The sequence below is a fragment of the Phaenicophaeus curvirostris genome, chromosome 3 (assembly GCF_032191515.1).
Source record: "Phaenicophaeus curvirostris isolate KB17595 chromosome 3, BPBGC_Pcur_1.0, whole genome shotgun sequence".
In the NCBI taxonomy this organism is placed as follows: Eukaryota; Metazoa; Chordata; class Aves; order Cuculiformes; family Cuculidae; genus Phaenicophaeus; species Phaenicophaeus curvirostris.
The window spans coordinates 12,234,744-12,252,960 of record NC_091394.1 but is presented as its reverse complement, the minus strand read 5'-3'; the positions used below and the strand labels follow the sequence as shown (position 1 = coordinate 12,252,960).

At 43.7% G+C, this 18,217-nt stretch overlaps 1 protein-coding gene across 1 annotated transcript; it reads right to left on the bottom strand.

Moving 5' to 3' along the window:
- Nucleotides 1-4,059: 4,059 nt before the first annotated feature.
- Nucleotides 4,060-12,309, bottom strand: FRRS1L (ferric chelate reductase 1 like). The gene is made up of 5 exons (XM_069853394.1): nt 12,096-12,309; nt 9,956-10,040; nt 9,322-9,460; nt 5,742-5,988; nt 4,060-5,276 (listed from the first exon to the last, which is right to left on the bottom strand). Exons 1-5 carry the CDS (start codon nt 12,301-12,303, stop codon nt 5,104-5,106), a joined length of 852 nt encoding a protein of 283 aa, XP_069709495.1. The 5' UTR covers nt 12,304-12,309; the 3' UTR covers nt 4,060-5,103.
- Between the last annotated feature and the right edge of the window lie 5,908 nt (nt 12,310-18,217).

Genomic DNA, 18,217 nt, shown 5'->3' with positions numbered 1-18,217 from the left:
ATATTAGACTTCTTTTAAATCTGTAAAATGCATGTTTCCTTCTCCTAAAGCTATTACCCAATACTTTTCTTTGAGGAAACTATTTGGAGATGTTAAAAAGAGGGAGGGAGGAATAAACTCACTTCACATCAGTGTGGCCAAACCATCAAAACCACGGAGTCACAAAATGGAATTTAATAGTAAAGCTTTCATTCTCTCTCTACAGTACAGCATGCTGCAAACTTCCAGTGGTCTCAGAACAGATGAAACGGACCAATCAGAGGGTCTGTCCTCCAAAAAGAGAATAATTTTCTTCTTTGTAAATGCCTGATGCATTGGAGGGATGGAAAGTAAGGAGAAAACAGACAAAAAATAGGGAGATGCACCTCTTCCCTTTCTCTTACTCTTAGAACTTACTTACAGGTAACTGGAGTGTCATCAATGACACAGGTTTCTAATTGTGACCTGGATAACCAGGAAGACAGCTGTGTGTCAATCCACCTTGCCCACTAACTCCTCTTCACAGCTGGACTAAGATTTCATGGGATCACCTCAATAAACAGCATAAGGCAGCTGTGGAAAAGAGGACAGGATATAGGCCACTGACAAGGAGCACAGTACTTTTCAGAGGAAGACTAGACATAAAAACTCACAGTAAAAACACCATCCACAGTTTGGTAAAGGAAGATAGACGTATTTAAGGGATTTGGTGTAGGATGAGTCGCGCTGTTTGTTATTTCCATCTTGCAGTGCCCATTGAACACATGGAAGCAGTTGCAGGGCTCCTCTTCTTGGTTCAGATCCAGGATATGGTGCTCCAAGTGAGCTTCAAAACTGCTGCTTGGGTTTACTCATGTACACAACACTCCAGTCCTTCTCTAATCCCTGTGTTGCAGACTGGAAAGGTCAGCGACAGATAAAACTTTGATAACTTTTAACCCAATCTGAGGGTTTCCTCAGATTAGGAAGACTACAAGTGTTTATTTTCTTGTTGTCCAAGTATTGCTAAGTCAATCAAGAAGGATAAGAAGGCCACAGAGGGATTTCAAATTTTTCTCAATATGTTCTCTTTCAAACCCAGAGAATTTCCCTTACAATAACAGAACGTTGAAGAAAGCATCATCCAGCATCCACTGAAATTATCAAATTAGACAGGCATTTGGGAGAAGGGGGAGAGGATTAATTATTATCCGGGAGTATCTCACCTATACATAAAAATGTACACAGTTATTTTATTCCAGTGAATTAAAAAAAGACATTACCACTGCTTGTCCTCACCACCTATTTTTCTCTCTCTCCTATCCTACTTTTTATTAATGCCATTTCAAGCCTAGCTTACTATTTGTAGCAGGATACCAGTCAGATATTACAGTCAAAAAAACAAGGACCCTTTGCAATACAAGCTGTCACAAATATAAGCAGCTGATTTCTCTTCTACCTAACTTACAAACTTAAAGTATAAAACATTCTAGTTAAGATTGACAGAGTGAGGAGAGGGTGGTAATATAGTTAATGTAACAAGCAATGGTTACAACTAAATTTTGCTCTGCATGGAAGGAGCATATTCAAGGACATTAATTGATGCCTTATGATCTTTGCCTGTACTGTTTTAGTAATTAATAATCAAAGTTAAATTTCCAAAGTACACCATACTCTAAACAGGCACTTTCTAAACTCTATGTATCCGTGTTAGGTTACCCCACAGCAAGTAATTCTCAAAATAAAAGTACTTTGGAAATGTGTTCAGTAACAGCTGCTTGCTAGTAGTCACCATAAGGGAACTAAAAATTAATTTGATTTGGAGAAGGAAACGTCTGCTTCGCTTTCTGAGGGAGACATTTTCCTTTGGTTGGTGTTGGTACCTGCTAATTAGAGAAATTCAACAAACTATCTGAAATGTCCTAAACACTTAAAAATTACTTTGAGGAAAGTTAATTTGTAGTAACTTTGTATAACGTGGATCAATCCTACTTCTCCATGTTAAAAAGACAAAAAATTTGAAAAACAAAATACCTTCCATGACGTTACTATGTCCACTCAAATGTTAAGACTTACTAAGTGTTGTACCAAGTATTGTTAAGTACGAGTTAAGCCTCTGCATTTCTCTTATGGCCTTTTTGTTCTCATATTTCTTCCCAACTACTAGTTTCTAAGCACTCACACTTTTCTTTGCTTACTTGACTCTCCTATTCCTGCTTTTCCCACTCTGAAGAGCACCTCTCAGATAAAATGCCACAAGACAGCAAACTTCTTCCACTAAAAGAAACTTACCCCAACTCCTGCTTCTAATCTGCCACAGCTATTCTCAGCTCTGCTTAAACATTCGTCTATTTGACCTCTGCTACCTGCAAAATGTTCAGAGCTGGATTTATGGCTTCACTCATATCTGGGAAGTAGCATGCAGAATTTTGGAAGAGTTTACTAATGAATAATAATAAAGCTAAACTGCACCATCAGTTGAAATGCAAATCATAGATTACTGCTTGTTGTGGGCTTCCATTTCCTCCCCTTTGATTAAAAATACATAATTGCTGATAGTTAAGTACTTTGAGGCTTGTGTGAAAGTTTTTAGAAAAGTGCAAGTTTCTGCCAATACTTCAACAGGAGAACATAGAATAAAAAACCACCAGACAGCACACTTAACAAGTAACCTGAAAAAGAAAAGAAACTTGCTTTTACCCTAACTGAGAACATGCATAATACAGCTGAAGACTGAAGCAGTTTATACTTGGCAGCGGACATACCCCACCCACCGCAAAAAGCAGCCGTGCCTCTACTCTGAACCTGCAATTGCTTCAGAGCCTGAACTTTAAACACAGCTGATTCCATGTAAGTAGAAAGCAGGTTTAAGGGTGTTGCATGTTTACTTTCATATTATAATTGTCATCTCTACTGCACCTCCGTGCTTGGACCCAGCCAGGCTATCCTACATCTAGCACTGTATTATAGAAGAAAGGACGAGCCAAAATGGTTTTTTCTCCTGCTTCAATACTTTTCAATGATTAGATTAGCCCTTTAGTCAGTCATCAGGTAAATACCTGAAACTAAAACAGTAAATACAAGGCCATAAACTAAAGCAACCCTGAGGCTACTTTAAATAGCTGTGATCACTGAGAAGGAACTGCAGTATTTCAGGTATCACAGCTGCCTACAAATTAGCACAAAGGAAAAAGAATTTTCCCTAATGATTTCTTCACTTCACCTGGTTGCTGAATTCCGAACTCATTATTCAAGGTTTCAACCCTCTACTTTACAGCCACGATGGAACAAAGCCAGTCTTCCTTATTAAGTGGTCTCCACTATGTATATCATCAAATGATGAATAGTTTATTCAACTTGGGAAAGGTAATTTATTCTAAGTAAAGCTACTATACGCATTTTCAAAGTTCACTTCATTCTGAGCTTCTCTTCCCTCCGCTTGAACCTCATCCAGCAATTTTAAGTGAGCAAAGTCTTAAAGACATCAATGAAAATGCATATTACAAAGCAATCTTTCTTCTGAAATAGGGATAGAGTGTGATGGAGAGAAATTCCTTTTCAAAACTAGTTAATACACTATAAGCATAGGTTTGAAGAATGCAGAGAGTAAAAAAAAAAAGATTGTCTAAGAACTTCAGTCTGTGAATAACAATGCAAACCTGGCAAGGCTAGTGAATGCTCTTCGCCCTATGCAGCAAGGACACTAGAAAGAAGGTCTATCGCGTACTTTGCCAGATCCTATGTTACAGAGTCCTCAAGCATATCACTTCAGAGAGAACTTTGACACAATTTATACTTTAATTCTATTTAAAGAGAATTTTAATGCGAGTTAGAACCTTATCTAACCACGTTTATATGTATCATACACTTCCTATCTTGTGAAGAACGGAAATTCTCCACAAGAAATCAAAGTTTTTCGTAATATTCTGTGGCTCGTAAATACATTTTGACACTTTCCATTTTGGTATTATTTAGCTTTCATCTTTGTAATATTTATTGGTGATAGAAAAAAAATATATTTCTTCTTTAGCTCATCTTTTTCCGCAGTAACTATATTTTAGCAATGGTTTGATGAAACTAAAGATACTGCTTTTCTTAATAATCCCTATCTTTTCTTACAAATGATTGCAATTATATTTTCATTTCTTTGTAAGTCAACACTAGCTGCCCATATTCATCTTTAACACGAATGGGATATACAGGCATAAAACACAGAAAAACAAATGCTACTTCATGCTACTACACAAGAGCTTAAAAACATATTTACATGTCAGCAATATTACTGGTTTTACATAAAAAGAAAAAGAATTATTTAATCTATTGGGAGGATATCCTATGGCTTGTTGGGAAGTTCTGTATTCTCTATGTTTTACACCTGTTTTGCCTATGTACAGAGAATTTACATTACTTTATTCTCGCTTACCCTTGTGTCAATAACTTTATATCTCACTCATAAAAGAAGTTGCTATTTCTTTCAAGAAGGCTGTTGAAACACCATTTTTATGAAGACATTCATCACCTCTTTTCCACTGAATAATAAGTCACATTAATGCTTGATTATGCAAGTTTAGTTTTGGAAAGTGCCAGAGTAAGTAAACTTTTATAAATATTAAAAAAAAATGGGAGAAGTGTCGACTAGTGAAGGGCAGGTTTTATACTGCTGTGTTGGTATTCAGATCTCAAGTTCTGGAACTGTACCTGGAGTCATTCTGTCGTCTCCAGAAGTACTAACCAGCATTATAATAGTTTCCCAAATTTGCTTTTTGGAAGCAATTTGGAAGGCGATTTTGTTATTTGATAAGATATTCATCATTAAATGCACCTAAATACCCATACAGACACCCCTCCAAAGCACACGTATGCACACACACACATCGATTTTACAAAAGTTTCCTTTTCTTTAAGTAGTCACAACACTGAAAATATTCTCCTATGTGTTCACTGATTATTCTTACACAATTTTTCACCACTCTGCCACTCAAAGCAGATGGTTATTGCATTCTTCTGAGAAGCTAACTATGTTCAAAAGCAGCTAGATGATGGTGGTGGTGTGATATAAATCCCAATACAAAAATGCATCGTCCATCCGTATAGCTGTCCATCCTGAGAAACTTCCACTGACAAATTCTTGGTATTTTCCATCAGTCATGGGGTTCCCATCAATAAATAGAAGGTCAGTGCAACAATGAGGAGCAAGCAGAATGGAGAAGAGAAGGTCTGATAGGCAGCTGATGGCATGAAAATGTCTTCATACTTGTAAATACTGACAACACGCTCTGATACAGGTGGTGAGTCTATATCATGACGAGTTATAGAACCTTTAATAGGTAAGGGCAGAAAAAATAATGTCAGATGCTTTTTTTTCTTATAGCCAAAGAAACGGATAGAAAGCCAGGTAATTTTCAAACCTACAGAAGCATGCAATGTTACACTGTCTGCGAGTAGGGTCATTTCTCTGCTTTCTGAAATTAAACTTCTGCATAAACCAAATGAAATTCAAATAAACAATAAACGTCCTTCAGAGGAATTCAGAACTTTTAGTCATGAAGCTCCTCTAAATTTAGCCTTGGGGAGCAAGGATAATAACTATGTAGTCAAGGATACAGAACATGTAGGACTCTGTTACTTATCTCGTCTTCCTTTTTATCTGTTTTTCAGCCTCATGCTGCCACAATTTTAATTCATTAAAAAGGGAGGGGGCTGTCTAGTAAGAATAATGCCATTGAAGGTCATTTATCAATCTTGGCACCTCAGTTCTGCTGATAACACAGAAATCAACTTACCCTGAATTGCTGGACCCCAAGCAAACAGATAGTACCAACTCAAGTGCAGATCTACGATGGTTTCCTCTCGGGGAACGTAAACAGGACGCTTGAATCGACATGTTACGCGGTTGTTTTCAAAAACCCCTTCTTCATCTCTAGCAGGATTCCTCTGGATTTCTTTAGCCCACTGACCGACGTTATAAAAGTGCTGTATTCGGACCCTTCCGTTATCATCATGAACACAAGCCATGACATCATCTCCTCCCTACATGGTAAAAACATGTTAGTAAAAGGAAAGCAATTGTTTCACAAATCTATTCATTTATTTATATCATTTTAATTACTAAAATCGAATCAAGACCTGGGGCTCTCACTCCCTTTTTCAAAGTTACATACACAGAAATGTTTGTTTCCCTGACAATGTGTCAATCAACCTGACTGAACAGCACAAAGTTGATAGTAATATTTACTTACCCTTACTATCTCTGAATACTCTTTTGTATCTTTCTAAGAGTTATTTTGCTTAACACATATAAGATGTTTGTAAGGCATGATACCACCCTGATGTCACACAACTAATTGATTGGTGGAAGGCTGCTTTTCTTTCATAATTTGTTCTGGGATCTTGTTTCATAAAAACTTGCAGTCCTGAATCCTTGATATGTACAAAATTCGCTGCACAAGATCACTGATAGAAATACAATATAATTCAGTAAATTAGGGGAGATAAATCTACTAATTCTGGACAAATAATAGCATAAATTGAGGTGTGTCTTTTCTAATGTCTTCTCATGTTCACTTAAGGGAATACCACTACTTTAATCTCTTAAGAGAAATTAAAAAATGTTCAGCATGTAGTAACAGAATATAGAACACCATATGACACAAGAAGAAAGTAATACATATGTCCTTTGCATAGCATAAATAACCACTAAGCATTTCAATCAAGCAAAGAAATAACAGACAGAAGGAAGCGTGAAACAATTGTTTGTAGAGGCCATTCATAGAAATATTAAAGCAGTTACTAGAACAGTTACTCAAGGTCACTGCTAAAGTGATAGGGCAGCCTTATCACTCAAGAATTAGCATTCATTTTAGGAGTACTATCTCACAGAAGCCTTAGTATCTAGAACCATTAAAACACCGCGCAAGCTGGATGGATGGCATTTCACTGAAGACCACGATCTCACAGGTATCAGTGCCATATTAAATATGGGTCCTGCTCCTCCAGTACTAAACTTTCTGGTATGTCATGCTGACGATAAACAAAGATGCTCACTAGCGGTTTAATCTCTGAGTTCTTTGTTAAAGGGAAAGGAGAGAAAAAGGGTGCAGTTCAGCTGTCTGGCAATATTGCTACATGGATTGGCAAAAGATGTGCCAAAAGTGAGGGAAAAAGAGGGCAACTAGGTAAAACACATGCTTGAGAAGTTTCTGCACCTCAGTGCTGCTGCAGGTGACCTTTCCAGCTTCTGTCTTGAACCTATCTTTGCTCTCCATAACTTATTTTCCAAGTTTAGTTTTCATCTGAGTACAAATCCCTTATTCTTAAGTACAGAGGCAAAAATAAAGCTGGTTTCACATGGAAAAAGATCAAAAAAAGAAAGAAAAAACATTCTGAATCTCAGTTAATAGAATAACATCACAAAATCCTGCCTAGCCGCAAAAGCCTGCAAGTGGAAAATCATAAAGCTATGTGAGATGGAGAAATAGGTCACAGGACTTAAAAAAAATCTATTTAGGACAGAAAATACATTTTTTTTCTCAACTTCTGTAGCTATCCAGGCCACACTACTTTGATTGGGGCCTCCAAGGCACAGCCCACTTCTCACAGCCAAGCTGTTTTCACCAAGAGTCATTTTACCATTACATCTCTGTATCCCAGGACACCAAAAATCCTGTAAGTTATGAAAAAGAATGAAGTCAGCAGGGGAACGAGAGAGGAAGACAAATGCTAGCTGCTTTAGTTCAGCTGACTGACAGGCATTAGTTTGCACACATAGCAAACGTGGAAGCAAACCCTTTTATTTTACGCTTACTTTATTTTTCTTACTGTAGGGAGAGACTTAACCTGCTGCTTGGTGTGCCTGGGCTGAAATGTAACGGGTGCTCCCAAAGGGTCTGATGAGGTGCAGGGGGTGGAACCCTGGGATCTACTGCAGGTATTTCAGTTACAAACTGGTAACAGGATCTTTGATAGCTTAGGGCCATATACTTAAAGGTGATGAGCTGCGTGGAAAACGCTGTTGAGCACTTGCATTGGCAGGCATGCAAACTCTTCCCAATATTTTCCTGACAAACTGTTCCTCACAACATTAAACGCGAACAGATTCTTATGACATGAACTGTTCTTTATGACACAAAAGACCATCAGCTTTATTGTGTTTATTTACAGTATCATATTAAAACATACATCGCAATGACTGAAAAACACCTGCTGCCACATTTTCTTTCTGTTTCTCATTTTGGGTCTGATAAAAAAGTTATCAAGCTCATGCGAGTCTTGCCACTGACTTTTGTGGGTCCTAGCCTACGACTTCTAAATTCCATATTTCTTTCATACTACTGCTTACAACTATACAAGAAATATCCCTGTTCTCTGACTTGTGATTTAGGATGTACGCTCAGTATTTTATTACGTGGAGTGTTTCTGTATATGAACACCTACATTATGAACTTCATTTTAATCCTAAACATTTTACTGCAGATCAGAGACAAGACATGTCTGCATTAGTCATCCACTGCTCAAATTCTTTTAAGTCTGTACAGTATATGCTTGCTTCTGTTTTGCTCATCAAGGCACAATGAAAAATGAAGCTTTTGAATGAAAAAATAAGTACAGGGATAAGCATAAAACCAAATCAAATAAAATCCAGGAGAGACTGAAGAAGAAATCTTGACAACATTGCTTTCTAGAGCATCTTTAAATTTGCAGTAGTCATTTTGTCACTCATTTGTGGCTTCCCTGGAACAACACAGAGGTATGAAAAAACCCAAAAAGATTTCCGAAGTAGAATATTAGAAGCTATATTCATATCATGGAAAGTCAGTTGATTTACTGAAGAATAAAATTATTTGCTACTTAGTTTCTGATGTGCCTTTAGGCCAAATAACACTGCCATGAAGCACTGACGGGACATTTCCATGTGAACTGGCATACCCGCGAGGGCTTTTCTAATACAAAAACAAAGAACTAACAACATTCAGACACTGAGAGCTGGACTGAAATAGCATTACAATTCTCAGTGAATCACAGAATCACAGAATGGTTTGGGTAGGAAGGGACCTTAAAGATCCGATCCCCTCTGCCATGGGCAGCAAACCCTCTCCCACTAGATCAGGCTGCTCATAGCCTCATCCCACCTGGTCCTGAACACCTCCATAAGAAGGGAAAGGACGTGTTAGGAAAGATGAGGCAGTTTTCCGGGAGGCAGTAGGCCTAGTTTCTCCTCCCAGACTGCCTACCAAAAGCTGCTTTGTTTTCAGCAAGTCAGCTTTAACTCAGATGTTCTGCTTATGGCAGATCAAATCTATATCACTTGTATACTAGTACGTAAAAGAGGGCACTTTTGCACATGAAGAACTGTACATATCTTACCATTTTCTTGTCTGAGGAAAATCCCACCGCCACCCAGCCATCAGTATCAGCACTCAACTCAAATTCAACATCAGCTCCAATTCTACGGTAACTTAGAAAGTAGTCACAAGTCTCTGCATTACATCCAGGTTTACCGTACCTAAATGAATTATAAATACAAGTAACTTTTCCTTGCATATGCCTGTTATGGAACTTAACTAAGTTTCTGCAAGAAAAGAACTAAAAGAATGCATTTTGGTATAATGGCAGTAAAACATTATATTATGCTATACACAAGGTATCACTAATTACATCTTTGCAATTCTTACACTTTTAGTGCAAGAAAGTATAGCATTTAAACACCATGGTAAGCAATTAATTACAAACCACATTACTCTGTTGACCTTCCTAGCCCCGGTTGTGTAAGCGCTTCATGAAAATACAAGAAATATTAAATAACTGTATGACCATTACCATGACGTGTATCCTTAAATAACATAGTTTATTCAAATAATACAGTCTATAACCAAAAGGTATGTTTTTAAGTAATAAACATTTATTAAAATGAATATGGAAGATTTACCAAAGTCTCCAATGCAATTAGTCAGCATTTGCAAACATCATAAAGATATCTGTACTCTTATTGCAGACTGACCTGAAGCATCCCTTGGTTTTCCCACAGTCATCCACTCTGATCTTTGCAAAAGGATCCACAGGAGGAGCAGTAGGGAAAGGGTAACCTGTGTAATCAGAGTAAATCATTACTAAATACATTACAAGGAATAAAAACCAATAAAACTAAAGAGGAAGGCTTCCAAGAGCATTTACTTTGGCTTCTGATAACTGAGCTGTTCAGATGAGAGACTACTTTGTAACATACACAATCCCTTGCTCAGACAATCCTGGATGCAGGTACCAAGGTAACACTGATAAGTGAAAACAAAAATCTCCTCAAGTTTCTTACATTCATCAAGAAGGGAAAAGCATGTCTGATCAGGCTTTGCTACACCAAAGGCAAAAGTTAAGGGAGCAGGCACACAAAGTAGTGCAGTCAACTAAGAGTTAGGGATCTCCACTAGGCTATCTCATCGTCCACTCTCAGTGCCCTCAGGATACCTGCAAGGGAACTAAATCTGATTCTTTAACAATAAACAACAGTATTAAGTATAAATGCAGGACACCAGATTCAGATCTCTATGAATGAATATGGACAGGACCCTATAATACATCCTCTATTAACAAGTAAGGTAAAACGCGCAGAGAATTAAAAGGCAAGAGTATCAAAACGGGTCATTGCCTGCAATTACATGGGAAGTAAGACCCAGAAAAGCCAGACAACTAAAGTCATGACTCTGAACAATCCCGTCTCCTACATAACAGTGTGAACATTTGCAAACAGCCCTTTTCAGTCTTGGCTCTTAGAAGTTTGTGTCTGTGGCATGAGCGCAGATACTTTAATAGGACGTACTTTTATTTAGCCAACTGAAAACCAAATGGCCAGGTGTGAAACTACAAGGTCCTCTGAACGGGCTTCATTGAATAGGAAATAAACACTGCAGTTAGTTTCAGCATCTAGAAACAGTTAACCCACACAACTTTAGGTATCTGGGAGTCCTGATTCGCTTTCCTAGATTTTTAACAATGCCAATGGAGAAAGAAAACATGCTGTAAACTGCAGCCTCTCTTAAGTGGATCAGGGGCCTGGGTAAATTACCTAGCATAAGCACATCAATTTGGCAAAATTTCACTGGAGCATCTCTGAAAGATCGGTCCAGTCTTCTCACTTCCTCCTCTTTATTTATTTTTTTCTCAAATGTACAAACAACCAGTTTTCAACGCAGCCTCCCCACAAAACTGGAGTTTTAACATCGAGTCATTTTTAAGTCAAAAAACCCACAAACTCCAGTCGCAACTACAACGTCCCTTAGCACTTAAGACATCGCAGTGCGTTTTGAAAACCACAAAAAAAAACCAACCCCAAACCAAAGAAACTTCTAAGTTAGCAGCGCAGAAAGCTTTTCACAAGCAGGTGTGCACCTTAGAAGGGGAGGCACTGCCAGCGGGATGGGGACAGGGATGGGGACACGGAGAGAGATGGGAACGACCCCGCCAGGGATGGGAGCGATCCCGGGGAAGGGATGCGGGCGGTGTCGGGGAGGGGATGGGGGCGATCCCGGGGCAGGGATAGGAGCGATCCCGGAGAGGGGATGGGGGTGATCCCAGGGCAGGGATAGGAGCGATCCCGGAGAGGGGATGGGGGCGATCCCAGGCAGGGATGGGGACAGGGACGGGGAGAGGATAGGAGCGATGCCGGGGAGGGGATGGGGGCGATCCTGGGACAGGGATGAGGGAGATTCCGGGGCAGGGATGGGACCGACCCCGGGACAGGGATGGGAGCGGTCCCTGAGAGGGGACGGGGGCGATCCCGGGATGCGGGCGATCCCTGGGCAGGGATGGGAGCGATCGCGAGCAGGGATGGGGACAGGGACGGGGAGAGGATGGGAGCGCTCCTGGGGCAGGGACGGGGACAATCCCAGGGCAGAGATGGGAACGATCCCGGGGCAGGGATGGGAGCGATCCCAGGGAGGGGATGGGGACAGGGACGGGGAGAGGATGGAAGCGATCCCGGGGCAGGGACGCGGGCGATCCCGGGGCAGGGATGGGGCCGATCCCGGGACGCGGTGGATCCCCGTGCGGAAGATGGCGGCGGGCGCTGGCCTTTGTGCTGAACGCCGCCGCCGCCGCCGCCGAGCCGCCCCCCCGCCTCCCCGCCCGCCGGGCCGCGGCCGCCGCACCCTCCTCGGAGAGGTAGCGCAGGTCGTAGAACTCGTTGGCGAAGGTGCCGTACGAGGAGTCGTGGTGGGGCCGCGCCGCCTCCTCGCCCGGCTCGCCGCCGCCCGCCTCCCGCCGCCCGCCGGCCTCCTCGGCGGGGCTGGCGGCCGAGCCGGCCAGCAGCACCAGCAGCACCAGCCGCCGCCCGCCGCCGCGGCTCCGCGCCGCCATGGCCGCTCCGAGCCCGGCCCGGGGAGGGGGGTGGGGCGCCCCCAGCGCGGGGCCCGCGGCGGCGGGGGAGGGAGCGGGAGCGGGGGAGACCCGAGCGCTGCGCTGAGCGCTGGGCGGGGGAGCTGGGTATGGGAGAGCTGGGAGCTGTGCGTGGGAGAAGGGAGCGTGGGAACCGTGCGTGTGGGAGCCGTGTGCGTGGGACGTTAGAGCATGGGAGCCCTGAGCGCTGCAGCTGTGTGCTGTGCGTGGGAGCCGTGTGCGTGGGAACCGTGTGTGTGGGAGCTGTGTTCATAGGAGTTGGGAGCGTGGGAGCTCTGAGCACTCCACCTGTGCACTGTGCGTGGGACCTGTGAGCTTGGGAACCATGTGCATGGGAGCTGGGAGCATGGGAGCCTTGAGCTTTGCAGCTGTGCACTGTGCGTGGGAGCTGTGTGCGTGGGAACCATGTGTGCACTGTGCGTTGCAGCTGTGCACAGTGCATGGACCTGTGTGCTTGGGTCCCGTGTGCATGGGAGCTGGGAGTATGGGAGCCTTGAGCGTTACAGCTGCACGCTGTGCATGGGAGCTGTGTGCGTGGGAGATTTGAGCATGGGAGCCCTGAGCGCTGCAGCTGCGTCTTGTGCATAGGAGCCGTGTGCGTGGGAGCCGTGTGATGTACGTGGGAGATGGGAGCGTGGGAGAACCTGAATGCTGCAGCTGTGCCCTGTGCATGGGAGCCGTCTGCTTGGGAGATGTGTGCGTGGGAGATTTGAGCATGGGAGCCCTGAGTGCTGCAGCTGGGCACTGTACATGGGAGCCGTGTGCATGGAAACCATGTGTGTGGGAGCTGTGTTCATGGGAGATGGCCACTGGAGCTGTGCGCTGTGCGTGGGAGCCGCTTGTGTGACAGCCATGTGCTGTGCATAGGAGCTATGTATGTGAGAGCTGTGCACAGTGCGTGGGAGCCGTGTGCGTGGGAGATTTGAACATGGGAACCTTGAGCGTTGCACCTGTGCACTGTGCATGGGAGCCGTGTGCATGAGAACCATGTGTGTGGGAGCTGTGTTCATAGAAGTTGGGAGCATGGCAGCCCTGAGCACTCCACCTGTGCACTGTGCATGGGACCTGTGTGCTTGGGAACCATGTGCATGGGAGCTGGGAGCATGGGAGCCTTGAGCTTTGCAGCGGTGCACTGTGTGTGGGAGCCATGTGTGCACTGTGTGTTGCAGCTGTGCACAGTGCATGGACCTGTGTGCTTGGGTCCTGTGTGCATGGGAGCTGGGAGTATGGGAGCCTTGAGCGTTGCAGCTGCGCGCTGTGCATGGGAGCCGCGTGCATGGGATCTGTGCACTGTGCGTGGGAGCCGTGTGATGTGCGTGGGAGGTGGGAGCGTGGGAGAACCTGAGCGCTGTAGCTGTGCCCTGTACATGGGAGCCGCCTGCTTGGGAGATGTGTGCGTGGGAGATTTGAGCATGGGAGCCTTGAGTGTTGCAGCTGTGTGCTGTGCATAGGAGCCGTGTATTGTGCGTGGGAGCCACGTGTGCACTGTGCTGTGCGTGGGAGCTGTGAGCGTGGGAGATGGGAGCCCTGAGCACTGCAGCTGTGCACTTTGCGTGGAAGCCGTGTGCATGGGATCTGTGTGTGTGTGTGAGCCATGTGTGTGGGACCCTTGAGCACTGCAGCTGTGCACTCTGTATGGGAGCTGTGTGCATAGGAGCTGTGCATGTGAGAGTCATGTGCTGTGCACGGGAGCTGTGTGGTTGTAGTCATGTGCTGTGCATGGGAACCGTGTCATGTGTGTGGGAGCTATGTGCTGTGCATGGGAGCCACGTGCTGCTCATGGGAGCTGTGTGCTGTATGTGGGAGACATGTACTGTGCATGGGAATCGTATGCGTGGGAGCTGTGTATGCGAGCTGTGTATGCGAGAGCTGTGTGCTGTGCATGGGAGCCATGTGTGTGGGAGCTGTGCAGTGTGGGAACCATGTGCTATGCTTGGGAGCTGTGTGCATGGGAGCCATATACATGAGAGCTGTGTGCTGTGCATGGGAGCCGTGTGTGCGAGAGCTGTGTGTGTGTGAGCTGTGCGCTGTGCATGGGACCCATGTGTGTGGGAGCTGTGTCTGAGGTTTGTGCTCTGTATGGGAGATGTGCGCATGGGAGCCATATGTGTAGGAGCCATATGCTGTGCATGGGAGCCATGTGCGTGGGAGCCTTGTGTGTGAGTGGAGCAAGTCACCCCCAGCTCTGTCCCAGGCGGAGCCCTTGTGGCACTGAGCCCTCCTGCATGGACCACCACCAAAGAGATGCATAGTGGCCTTCCTGCTTGCCACCTTCCCATTCCCTGCCAGCCCCATCCCTGCACTGGGAGCACCTCACAACCCACCCCACATGGCAGCCACCCTGCTGCTGGGACACCATCTCCCACAGACCAATGCACGTATCTTGGGGAGCAGAATCAGGCCCTCCCCGTCTGCCCTCGTGGCCTCAATTCACCAAAACCTCTCAGCATGTGCTTCAAGAGGATGTGATAAATCCTGCTCAGTAGTTGCTTGGTGAACTTATCTCTTTTCTTATTTTTTTTTTTTTTCTGCGATGGGACTGAAGGCACAGCACAACTTCACATTCATTTCAGGTAAAACCCGATGCTAGTGAGCGCTCGCTATCTGATTGTTCTTGCTTTCTGTTTTATGCAATATAACTGCAGTGATAGAATCATGCTGAAAACTTGACAGAACTAGAAGAAAGCCCAGCTTGTGCCCCCAGAGTTTGCTTGGACTCTTGTAACTGATGCTGGACTTGCAATAATTTTTAAGGATACCTTTGTATTGTCGCTGTGCTGTGGTATTTACGAGTTGATGGAGGAACAATAACCTTTCATCCCCTGTGTTCACAAAAGTGCCTCTTTTCTCAGGTGTGGATTGTCATCTTTTGGTTATAACTTTAATTTCTTTAATATATTGTTATGCGTGGTTACACTCTCTGAGAGTCCAGATGAAAATTCAGCAAGGCAGTGAGGGGGAGGGAAGGACACAGAAGAAGATGCAGCAGTCGGCAATATTCTAAAAATTAAAATAACTCTCAGTTTAAATATTTTCTTTCAGTAGCAATGACTGAACTGAGTTACATTGTGATGGGGCACAGAGACTGACCAAGACCTAGGCTCTGTTAGGGATAAGTTCATTCCCTTGGCCTGAGTGGTTGCTTGTAATACCAGAGTGTGCTCAGCTGCATGAAGTGGAGGATGTTAATACCCATCTCCCCATTGTAGTCCAGTGGAGTAGCGTGCAATCTCTCACTCCAAACAGAGGAGCAGCTAGATAGAGTTAAAAAATAAGTTGCAAAAGTAGTTTTGATTGCATGTAAATTTAACGTGTTCCATAGGAGCGTACGGAAAAAGCTATGGGAGAGAAACACTGAGCTTAAGCGCGAAATAGTGAGTGCTTTCTTGCTACTTTGCTGAGCCTGGCAAACTTTACCAGGTCAGTGGAAAACAAGCAAAAAAATGGCCATAGAAAGACCCTTATAAATCAGGCTAACAGGAAATAAGGCTGCAGCTTATTCTTTCTGGTAATAATCAACTCTGATGAAGGCCCCCGGTCTCGTTTTTGAAATAGCTAGCCGAGGGTTATGATGCCTGTGAAGAAGCATTTGCTTAGCGATGGAACAGCTGTCAGCTGCATGCTGTTTTTTCCTCCCTGGAAACAGGCTTTAGCGCACTGCGATACAAGTGATGCTTCGCAGCAACAGTAAACACTTAGGATGCTTATCGTGTGTGCTTGTACCTACATGACACCTATAATTTTAAATCTGACAGCTGAGATAACTGTCTGTGATTACAGCAAGGCGGCACTGATTTTCTAAGGTGAAGATATAGCTGAGAGACCGACCTTGTTGCATGTGCCTCCCTCCTAGCAAATCCTTAAAAATGAAAATTAAAGTAACTCCAGATACATGTTTTTTCCACAAAACCTCTAGTGTTTGCCTGAAGGTTGTTCCTATCACATGGAACAACCTTCTTACAGGAAGCAACATCAAACTGAGACTGCTGGAGCATTAAGGGGTACCTTCAGTGTACAGCAGACACAAAGGTCTACGCTGCAGCTAATAGCACTGGCTGTGCGGCAGCAGTTCTGTGGGAAATGCACTCCCGGAGTGCATTGAAGATAATGATTCTATGATAAAAATCTTGATCTGATCAAGTAATTTATGCTGCCATCAAAAAAAAGCATTAGCAGAAGGAGTCCAAACTGCCATTGCACGAGCAGCCTTAATCCTTGAACATCTAAGTGTTCTTACAGAGTGTTATATTTGCAGCTTGCACATGCTGGTAATGCCTTTCTTCAATGGGACATACGCATGCTACCTCATGTATGAACTGCATGGTGGAAGGCATCGCCATCCTCTGACAGCCTAAGTCCTCTTGCTTTTGGTGCATTTGAGATGTCATTTTTACCACTTCTTGTGCCATCACCTCCTGCCTTGGGGGAATCCAGCAGTCAAATTCCCTGCACAATTAAAATAATTTCCCTAGCTTGGGCAAATGTCTAGTGCTAGTGCTCAGTCTAGCGGTGTCTTCCCAGAGCTGGAGACTGGGATTATCCCTAGCCAACCCTTAAGGCCCGTCTCAGGGAGGCTAATGCCTTTGGTGGTATTTGAAACAGAAATTAAAAGTTCAGGAACAATCTATAGTTTACATAGCAGACACTTAGAAAACCAAAAAATCTTGCCTCAAAGTCTCTAACTCAAAAGTGGCTGCCTCTCCTGTACTGGGGATGGAGGAGGAGAGTGAAACCCCACTAGTCATGTGAGACCATGACCTGACTAAGGAAGAGAGGAGTGGGGAAAGGCTAACAATGCTGGCAGACCATTAGACTACAGAAACCCTGAATGCAGCATCCTTTGTGTCCACTCTTCCTTTGGGACAACCTGTATCAAATAAGGTCCCTGCTACTGTGACCAGTTAGGCTGGACCTTGCATGATCCAGTTGTTTTTCTGATGCTTCGCATGATCTCTTGGGTTTTCTCCATTTGAGAGTCCTGTTACAAAAGGCTCAACTTCCTTACTCAGCTCTTCATGAGTTATTGCTCATCCCATTTCACCCCCAAAAGCCAAAGCTGCTCAAGTTCACATTGCCCTGTCTTTTCCCTGCTCCTTCCTCAGCATATCCAAGCCTCAGGAACAGCTCCTTCAAGCCTAGTGCTCCTTGTTATTTCCATCAAATCAATGTGTATGGAGAAATTAGTATGTATCCACCAGTGCTAACAAAAGGGCTCCTGAGACAGCAGTTTTCTTACAATAACTCTGCAATAACCCAAACCAGCATTTGTAATTCATCCTCAGTTTTCTCAAACCCTTACAAAAATCTTCTTCAATATGGCAAATGTATCTACTCTACCAGTAATTTATCTTGGGCTTTCCTTTATTAAGCAACAGTACAAATTTTGCAAACTGAAAAATCACCTTGATTTTGTTAATAGAAATTTTTCCCATGCACTAATTAACTATCTGTGGCTCTAGAGACATGTTTGCTGTGTTACTTAGACTAAGATATGGGAGAAAATATGCTAGGAATTTCCTGCAAACAGAGCTTTTTCACAATGTTCTACAAAAACCAATTGATGAAGAAAAAATGTCAAATACCAATTCATTAGTAATATCTCCTATGAGAAAAGTAAAAGCTAAGTAATCACCTTAGGAAAACCAAAACACTGCAGAGAAAAAACTGTGTGCTGTTTCTGAGAGCTGCTAAACAAGGAGATGAGTGAGACTTTTCGAGGCACGGTATTTCTTCAGGTCTTTTGGAGAAAGGCATGAAAATAAACACCCTAAATATGCTGTCATCCAAATAAAAACTGCATTAGGTCATTAGGTCATCTTTCGCTCAGCACTGATAAATCTTTCGTTTGCTGCCTCCCCTGAGTTACGTGTCTGGT

What these genes read in the sequence shown, in the direction of transcription:
- FRRS1L (XM_069853394.1), bottom strand. Translation starts at nt 12,303, where the DNA reads ATGGCGGCGCGGAGCCGCGGCGGCGGGCGGCGGCTGGTGCTGCTGGTG. An exon ending in AAAACCAAGGGATGCTTCAG is followed by an intron (nt 9,461 to 9,955) that starts GTCAGTCTGCAA and finishes TAATTCATTTAG; the next exon opens with GTACGGTAAACCTGGATGTA. An exon ending in TTGGGGTCCAGCAATTCAGG is followed by an intron (nt 5,277 to 5,741) that starts GTAAGTTGATTT and finishes TACCTATTAAAG; the next exon opens with GTTCTATAACTCGTCATGAT.